General features: G+C 39.9%; 1 protein-coding gene across 1 annotated transcript; it reads right to left on the bottom strand.

Moving 5' to 3' along the window:
* Positions 1-969: 969 nt before the first annotated feature.
* sem1 (SEM1 26S proteasome subunit) lies at positions 970-9,339 on the bottom strand. Its single transcript, XM_029732588.1, has 3 exons — positions 9,190-9,339; positions 8,654-8,747; positions 970-1,207 (listed from the first exon to the last, which is right to left on the bottom strand). The coding sequence occupies exons 1-3, from the start codon at positions 9,263-9,265 to the stop codon at positions 1,162-1,164; spliced, it is 216 nt and encodes a 71-aa protein (XP_029588448.1). The 5' UTR covers positions 9,266-9,339; the 3' UTR covers positions 970-1,161.
* Positions 9,340-9,932: the final 593 nt, after the last annotated feature.

Genomic DNA, 9,932 nt, shown 5'->3' with positions numbered 1-9,932 from the left:
CTGGAAAACAGTACGTGTAGAAAACTTTCCTAACTGCGATTCCAACAGAAGCTATCGCAGGTCTACCAGCAACATATAAAGAGCAGAGGGAGAAACACTGGAGGAGAGGAAGCAGCTCTTATACAGCAGGTTTTACTGGCATCCATTTCTTCTCTTTAAGACAGTGGGACTGAGAGTCCACAAATGCAGCGAAATCATTTTGCCGGGGCGAGTGTGGCTGGGCTAAATTGGCCTCGGTTCAGTGCAGGGGTCCCAGCTGTGCAGAGCCGGAAAAGCAGGGCCTGGTCGGGAGTAGGGCAGGCCCAGGCAGGGCAGGGGCCCACATGCTGAGACCACCTCCCTGCCCCTGACAAACACGGCAGTGGATAATCTCTCCTTCAGACTGAGACCCAGCCCCAACGCCATGAGCTCAGAGGGAACGTAGACAGCAGAGGGGAACACGCATCCCTGTGTGTGGATCATCCTACACACACCCACCCACACACTGTACACACAATTTATGCACACATCTCGCTGCGTGTGTGTCTCCCCATCCACTTCTGACTGACACACACCTGTTCATTGAATGGTTTAATATTGGAGAGTGACCATGTGAAAAATGGGTGGTAGTTTTCAAACTAAGAGCATTACAATGGAAAAATGTGCAGTGCAGCACTTGACTCTTTACTAACATCATGCAACATTCATATTGTGGATTAAAATAGATGGAGTGTGTCACACAGGCCAATAATTACTGGACCATTAAAACGTAGGTTAAGTGTTGCGCAGGCAGTAAAGCTACATTTTAAATCAATGGCTCTAACAAAAAGTGGTATTTAAATGGATGTTAAACCAAAGCCCTGGACCAAAGTGGTCATTAAAGTAAAAACATAACACTGTAAAATATGGATTTATATTAAAGCAGTAACTGACCAGCTGATTATATATAAAGAGATGGAAAATGTGCATAAATAAGAGTATGAGAACGGATACTTGAAAAGAACCATCTTTAATGTCTACATAACTCTGAGGGGGGAATTTACTCGTGAAACACTTTACTCGTGCTAAGGTTTCGTACAAAAATGTGTGCGAGTTTAGCAAGTTAAACATCCTCCATTTTAAGTATGTTATAAATATCAAGTCCATCCCTATCCGATCTCAACAGCTGTGTGGACTCGGCTGCTACTGAGACGTCTCCATCTTGTACCCATGTTTCTCCAGCTCCGCTCTGCAGAGAGGGAAAAAAAGGATCAGTCAATCGAGGTGATTACAAGGGTTATGTCCCAAATGGCCCACTATTCCCCATTTAGTGCACTACTTTTAACCAGAACCCTATGGGTCCTGATCAAAAGTAGGGAAAGGGACGCCATTTGGAACACATCTAAGCAGTGCCGGAGGTTAAAGTACAGGTGGCCATCTATGTTGATTGAGAAAAGAGTTCTTATTATACGACTGAAGAAATACAACGCAGGCAGCTACGGCCTACTTGTACTAGGTTATAGACTTATAACATAATCATATATGAGGTCTTCTATAAATGTCTTAATAGCAGCCATAAAAGCTTTGAATAAAACAATGCAATATAAATTGTCTGAAGTAGCTTACACTCAAAAATGAAAACAGACTGGCCACTTCAAGTCAATACAACAGTTGATTATTCAACATGAGTAGCCTAAACATGTCCAGAAATAAAAACACATATTGCTGACAATGATTACAAAAGCACACATTGTAGACTGTCCGTATTATTCAAAGCCTGCATAATCATTAACAAATGACACGCAATTATGCAGAGAAATCTCCCTATGTAAGAAAAGAGACACCACGAAGATGAAGAGCTGGAAGCAGGAGCCTTCATCAGGCCTATCCAGACAACAGAATGCCTCGTCCACCAGACAATATGCATTCTCTTAACGCTCAGTTGGTGAACTCTGAGACATGTCACGAAAGCTTCAGAGGTTCTTTTGAAATCGGAACAACTTCTACCAATGAGATTTAAACTTGAATTTAGCTAGACGAATACGATGGCTAACATTGCTGATTGATTATTATTATTATTATTCATTTGGCTTGCTTACTTTGACAGTATGTCTACTGTAAGTCGCTCTGGATAAGAGCGTCTGCTAAATGTAAAAAATATAAATATAATATATGTGAAACAATAGATTGGATGGATCAAATTAAGTAGGCTACATCATCAAGGTTGTAAATGGCTGTGTTTTACCATCTTCTTGGTAAGAAAGGTGAAAGGTGAAAGCTCAGTGATGAAACGTCACAACCCGTGAACTCGGGTATCATCACTCTGGTTTGAGTTTCCCACTTAGAACTCTGATTTAGGAGGGTCATTTATAGAGGTTAGGCTATTTCCGACTCAGGAAGTCGGATTTCTACGAGAGTGTCCGATTGAATCCTCCTGGTACGTTCGGATGCTATGAAGTCAAGAATCAGATCACCACTCACCATTCACGAAGCATTGATAAAAAGACTAGATGAAAACACATTTTGGTGATGAAATTTCACTCCCTTATGTCATAAAATACATTTTAACAAGACTTATGTGATTCTTTATGTTCTGAATCATTCAGTGGGGTCTTTCTCTAACATATCATTAACATTATATCCTAAATGTCAGATTTCGTAAACTAATACATCAGATAATAAACACTGAGCTTGGTTGACATGGCGGTGCAGGTTTCTCGTAACAACTTTTGAGGATTTCACATTTTGTGGCCGTCCATGTCAAAGTTGTTACCGCGGGTCTCAAAAAGCAGAATTAGCATGAAACGAGCTGAATTAAATGTAAAAGGATTTGAGAATAAAAAGCTTGGTACACGCTCAGTGCTCCGTTGACATTTCAGAGATATGCTTGTTTTTGTGAGAAAAAAATAACAAGAACTTCAAATATGAAAAGCATATACTAACATGAAAATACGTCATGTCTCAAAATCGATATCTATCTTGCCTCTATATTGTTTTATGTCCCGCCGATTTGATAAGAAATATGACGAGTTCAACAGGAAAGTGAGCCTGTCAGGTTGCCAGCAGCCTTCATTTTTGCACAGAATCCAGCCTAGCTGACGCGATGCAGTTTTCCAGGGTTTTCACCACTTTTCTCTCTGGCCTTCATTGATTTAGTCACCCTAATTCTGACCATCGTACAAGGGTAAAAACTCCAATAACTTTTGAACGGATTATGATGGACATAAAAAAAATATTTTAAAAGGTGTAGATCAGTGGTTGATCTTCAAGGCATTCCTAGTCAATGACCAAACATTTCTGTAGAAAAGTCAAAGGCTTGCACTCCTTTTTTGTTTTTTCCTCTGTTGGAGGTAAGTGAAGTTGATTCAGAAGCCCTGCGCACCGGGTAGGCAAAGTGTTTTATTTTGGAAACATAATTTGTATGAAAAAAATGTAAATAAATAACTGCCTGCCCAATGGACCAGGAGAGCTGTGGCTAAATCGAATTCGCCTACTGCGCTGGCCAATCGGATAGCTCAAATCACCGTTCCTACAGCTTCCACGACCAAGGCCACAGAAGTTTGATACTAGCCTACGTGAGATTTCCTAACTTTTAAAACCATGACCAGAGAGACTGTCAATGAATACCGCAATGAGCTGCTGTTTCTATGAGTGAGTTCAAATTAAAAGCACTTTCATTGTTTTTGTTCAACACTATTACAAAGCATAAAATGCACTTCTCCCTACTTCCACTCGCGCTGCAGCTGCAATGAATGAGTAGCCAAGTGTATCGATAGCCCTGCGTTTTTATAAATATGAATAACTTGACGTGTTCATTTTAATATGGAGGAATATCTCCCTTTCTCTGGTCATAGGAACAACAGGAATTTGTGCCTGAGGCAGATGCGGTGCGACTAGAATTCCACCATCAGGTGGAAGACAGTGTCCCCTCTCTCTGGTCAGTCTCACTGGAGGAAAGGAAGGAGAGAGCAGGGACTGTGAAAGGAACTACTAACGCAGTGCTCAAAACAAGTGAGAACTCGGAAATCTTAGACTTCCAAGTGTTAAAGACAACTGGGAAGTGAAATAAAAATTTGATCAGACTGGGAAAAATCGTTATGAATGTCATCCAAGTCGGAATTCCAAGTCGGAAACTCTGGCATCTTTGTAGAGCTTGCGAGTTCCCAGTTGTCTTGAAAGGACCATGACCATCAGATGCAGGTACCATCAGCACAGTAAAATAAAAAAAGCTCATTTTAAATTTACATACATTTATAGTCTCAGCTGTGCCTCGGAAATGACACACCAACTGATCTAGTTTCTTTTCAAAGCTCGAGTTTTGAAATATAATATGGTCTGAGAAGAACCTTATTGGCAGGCCAGGCATATAGCCAATATGCTGTGATAATGTATTAGTTCTACTGCACAAACCTCATTCCTACAGAACTGTTATTAGGTTATACTTAAGACATTTATTATTTTAAAATGTTAATCTGTGCTTTACATCTCAGCTTTCTTTTTGACTGCGAAAGTGATCTTGACTCAGAAAAGGTTGGTGACCACTGGTGTAGACTAACAGTGATATGCTTACTTACGGGCCCTTTCCATCAAAGACAACGAAATATAGAATGAATAAGGATAACTTGGCTATTTACACAGGGTACCAGTACCAAGTCGATGTGCAGGGGTACGAGGTAATTGAAGTAGATATGTACATATGGGATAAAGTAACTGACTAGGAAACAGGACAGATAATAAACAGTAGCAGCAGTGTGTGAGAACTCAAAATATATATATATAATAAAAGGGTCAATGCAGATAACCAATAGCTACCGGGACTAACTATTTATCAGTCCTATGGCATCGGGGTAGAAGCTGTTCAGGGTCCTGTTGGTTCCAGACTTGGTGCATCGATAGCGCTTGTCGTGCAGTAGCAGAGAGAACAGTCTATGTCTTGGGTGGCTTGAGTCTAGGGCTGACCCCATTTAGTTGACAGGCTGTTGGGTCCACCGAGATATCTTTAGTCGTGCAATAGCAACAACAACAAAAAAAATACACCACCGTTCAAAAGTTTGGGGTCACTTATAAATGTCCTTGATTTTGAAAGAAAAGCACATTGTTTTGTGCATTAAAATAACATCACATTGATCTGAAATACAGTGTAGACATTGTTAATGTTGTAAATGACTATTGTAGCTGGAAACGGCTGATTTTTTTATGGAATATCTACAGAGGCGTACAGAGGCCCATTATCAGCAACCATCACTCCTGTGTTCCAATGGCACGTTGTGTTAGCTAATCCATGTTTATCATTTTAAAAAGCTAATTGATCATTAGAAAAGCCTTTTGCAATTATGTTAGCACAGCTGAAAACTGTTGTTCTGATTAAAGAAGCAATAAAACTGGCCTTCTTTAGACTAGTTGAGTATCTGGAGCATCAGCATTTGTGGGTTTGATTACAGGCTCAAAATAGCCAGAAACAAATAACTTTCACCTAAAGGACTCTCAGACCATGAGAAACAAGATTCTCGTCTGATGAAACCAAGATTGAACTCTTTGGCTTGAATGCCAAGCGTCACGTCTGGAGGAAACCTGGCACCATTCCTACGGTGAAGCATGGTGGTGGCAGCATCATACTGTTGGGATGTTTTTTTGAGGCAGGAACTGGGAGACTAGTCAGGATCGAGCTAGGCGGAAACACCTGCCTTACTGAAGAAAGCAAAAAACAGACCATGTTTTTATGGAGGCTTTATTAACTTCACTAGGGTAGGGGGCAGCATTCGGAATTTTGGATGAAAAGCGTACCCAAATTAAACAGCCTTCTACTTGGGCCCAGAAACTAGAATATGCATATTATTAGTATATTTTGATAGAAAACACTCTGAAGTTTCTAAAACTGTTTGAATGATGTCTGTGAGTATAACAGAACTCATATGGCAGGCAAAAACCTGAGAAAAATCCAACCAGGAAGTGGGAAATCTGATGCTTGTAGTCTTTTCAAGTCATTGCCTTTACAGTACAGTGACTTAGGGTTCATTTTGCACTTCCTAAGGCTTCCACTAGATGTCAACAGTCTTTAGAACCTAGTTTCAGGCTTTTGCAGTGAACAGAGAGCGAACAAGAAGGCCGGGAAGTTGGTGACTCAGAAAATGACATGAGTTTTGTGGCGTGCATTCACGTGATGAGGTAGCTGTGTTCCATAACGTTTTTCAAGACATTGGAATCGTCCGGTTGGAATATTGAAGTTTTATGTTAAAAAGGCCCTAAAGATTGATGCTATACAACGTTTGACATGTTTCAACGAACGTAAATATAACTTTTTTTTAAACTTTTTTATTATTATTTTTCGTCGTCAAATTTTGGGCACGCTTCCTACATTTGGAGTAGCTTACTGAACGCGCAAACAACAAGGAGGTATTTGGACATAAATTATGGACTTTATCGAACAAAACAACATTTATTGTGGACCTGGGATTCCTGGAAGTGCTTTCTGATGAAGATCATCAAAGGTAAGTGAATATTTATAATGCTATTTATGATTTTAGATGACTCCAAAATGGTGGGTATCTGTATTGCCTGCTGTTGTTTTCTGGGCGCCGTACTCAGATTATTGCAAAGTATGCTTTCCCCGTGAAGCTTTTTTGAAATATGTCACAGCGGTTGCATAAAGGAGATGGTTATCTATAATTCTTTGAATAACAGTTTCATATTTTATCAACGTTTATGATGAGTATTTTTGTAAATTGTTGTGCTGATTCACCGGGAGTATTGGAGGCAAAATATTTTCTTTACATCACGCACCAATGTAAAATGCTGTTTTTGGTTATAAATATGTACTTTATCGAAACATACATGTATTGTCTAACATTGAGTCCTAGGAGTGTCATCTGATGAAGATCGTCAAAGGTTAGTGCTTAATTTTAGCTGAATTTCTGGTATTTGTGACCCCTCTCCTGCTTGGAAAATGGCTGTGTGGTTTTTCTTGTGTTGTACCTGTCCTAACATAATCTAACTTTATGCTTTCGCCGTAAAGCCTTTTTGAAATCGGACAATGTGGTTACATTAAGGAGAAGTGTATCTTTAAAATGGTGTAAAATAGTCGTATGTTTGAAAACTTCACATTTTTACATTTTGTTGTTTTGAATTTGGCGCTCTGATTTTTCACTGGCTGTTGAATAGTGTGAACCGTGGGTGGGACGGTAGCGTCCCACCTGCCCAAGAGAGGTTAACTCAATGATTTTATTTTTATATATATTTCTTTACATTGTTTGCAAACTGATACGTGACATGTATTAATGCCAAAATTACATGCAAAACCGGCAAACCCCCCTAAAATATGTTTTTTTTTGTACAAAAAAATATGGGCTCTGCCCTACCTGCCCCGAATGATCAGTGGTGACTCATTAGCTTAAATGACAAATAAAACAGTTCCCATTTAGAAATTGCATTCACTAATGAATGTGATCGATTTTAGTCGTTACTGTAATAAAAGCTCAACAGTGTTGTTTACATTGTTCCAAACGGTCAGAAAAATGATATTGTAATCTAACAGTACCTGTTTGGCATATAATATGCACACAGCGCTTGCTCCTTGCCTTATTTTTCTTGATCTCCAGTATTTTCCACAACTAGTCAGTCAAATGTATTCCACACATCTGACTTCCCCTTTACCTCAACAGCAACCAGTAGCCTAAACATTCCCCCATTTCAAGTTTATTTGTCACGCCCTCTGCATCCATTTTTCTGTTACGGTGTTCAGAGTTTGTTATACCCAATTTATTGTAGTGATTATGATATGCTATAGGTCAGGCCCTATTGGTCACGGAAAGAGAGCAAGGGTTGAGGGATAGGGAAAGTTTAGTCAGAAATGGCTGTAATTATGTTGCAGATTCAGCAACACGTACAGCGCATTTAACTCCGTGTTGGTCACTGCAGCAGGGAGGACAGAGACAACAGGTGCTAGTCACAGTCACTTACACAGTGCAGCAAGTCTGAGCCCCGCCTAGCACAATCAAATCAATTACTGGTCAGGCTCCCTCTAGTCATGTGTGTGTCTTAAATAATTAATCAAACAGTGTGCTTAAAGCATCACACAAGCTCAGTGAAAATAGTTGATTTGATTAAAACACATAGGATGGGTCTATAAGGAAAAATACACGTTTTAACATTTAGACCAAACGATTGGTCAAAAGAACAGACGACTCTTGGTAAGCCAAGATTTTTTGTTTTGTTTTGGACCGCCCTACTGGAGTCTGACCATTTTAAGGGCAGGGTGCTCGGCCCCATTGATGTACTGGGCCGTACATACTACCCTCTGTAGCAGGTGCCATACCATGCTGTGATACAGACAGTCAAGATGCTCTCAATGGTGCAGGGTTTGGACCATTAGTTCTTAGAGGATTATCTACACAATTAACATTATTTTAACCATTGGTCAAAACATGCATTTTTTGATTGGACACCCTACAACTACCAAGTACTCTCCTCTCCTCAGAGACTCGCCATCTGAAGCCTGATAAAATCTGCTGTGGCTAAACATTTAGCATAACCATTTTTACTGTTTAGTTACCATTTCCATATCATGTCAAATCATATAGGCCTACTCAAAAATCAAAGCATCACGTCCCTTAAACGGAGTGGTACTTCTCATATGGGATGAGATGCTGAGTGGGGTACAATGATTTGTCATAAGTAAAAGGTTGGAGGTTGTTGCTACCTTAGTTGATTAGAGAAGTCGTCCTCTACATTGTCATCGTCCCAGTTGTCTTCCCACACGTGCGCATCTTCATCCTCATCCAACCCAGTCCAATCTGAACACATAAATACAATTATGAGAATTATAAAACGTTAGTTGACAAGAAACTACTGAACAAGTAACTTTTAATCAACTATTTACTACGCTAGCTAGATAGATAGCTAACGTAGCAAGCTAACTAACATTAACGTTAATTAACTGGCTTTTATATGTTGTGTGTTGTTTACATTATAGTTTACCTTAGTTGGCTAACGTTTAACTAGGTAAAGTTGTCGCCAGTACAATCGCTAATTAGCTATCAGTGAACATTGGTATCTAACTAGCTGGTTAGCTACTAGCACACTAGCTAGTTACATTTTTATTCAATGATGTTAGCATAACTTGCTAGCTAGCTAGCCGAGTCACTGTTAGGCCCGGTCTGAAAAGTTGTCGCTAAATAAGACAATTCAGTGAAAACGGGTTAACATTAGTAACATATTGAACTAGAATTAATTTACCCTCGGCTGGGAATTCTTCAAACTCATCGTCCTCCTCTAATAATCCCAAATCTACAGTCTGTTTCTTGTCAGACATGTTAACTGCCTTTCCGTTGCGCGGGTCTATCGTGAACAAATGGACTTCCAGCGAGAGGGTTTCTGGGATAGTGGAGGTTCAAGAGAAGTCTGCTTGCTCATGGGCAGTGCTCTGCCAACAGAATCCCATGTCACACCATGCTCCTGATTCTGCACGAAGGTAAACAATTTAAGTCAGCATACTGTATGTTGATGTGTAGCTATGTTGAGTTATTTTCCGTGTCTGTTTTTTTGCATAGGCTAAAATAGGCAATGTTTTATTTATTTAGATTTTCACATACACCGGATAGGTGCAGTGAAATGTGCTGTTTGTTTTACAGGGTCAGCCATAGTAGTACTGCACCCCTGGGATAAAATAGGGTTTAAGTGCTCAAATCAAATCAGGTTATTGGTCGCGTACACAGATTTGCAGATGTTATCGCTGGTGTTTCTATCTCCAACAGTGCAGGAATAATACCTAGAAAACAATACAAAACAATACACACATAATCCAAAAGTAAATAGAAAGAAATTAAAAAATATCAGAACGAACAATTGTCAGAGCTTGGCATCAAGGGCACATCGACAGATTTTTCACCTTGTCGGCTCGGGTATTCCAACCAGCGACCTTTCCTCACCTACAAAGCCCTCCACAACCAACCACGCACCTGCCTTTCTGACCTTCTCCC

This window comes from Salmo trutta, chromosome 34 (assembly GCF_901001165.1).
Source record: "Salmo trutta chromosome 34, fSalTru1.1, whole genome shotgun sequence".
NCBI classification, from domain to species: Eukaryota; Metazoa; Chordata; class Actinopteri; order Salmoniformes; family Salmonidae; genus Salmo; species Salmo trutta.
Note: the sequence above shows the minus strand (reverse complement) of the source record. Positions and strands in the feature narration are given on the sequence as shown.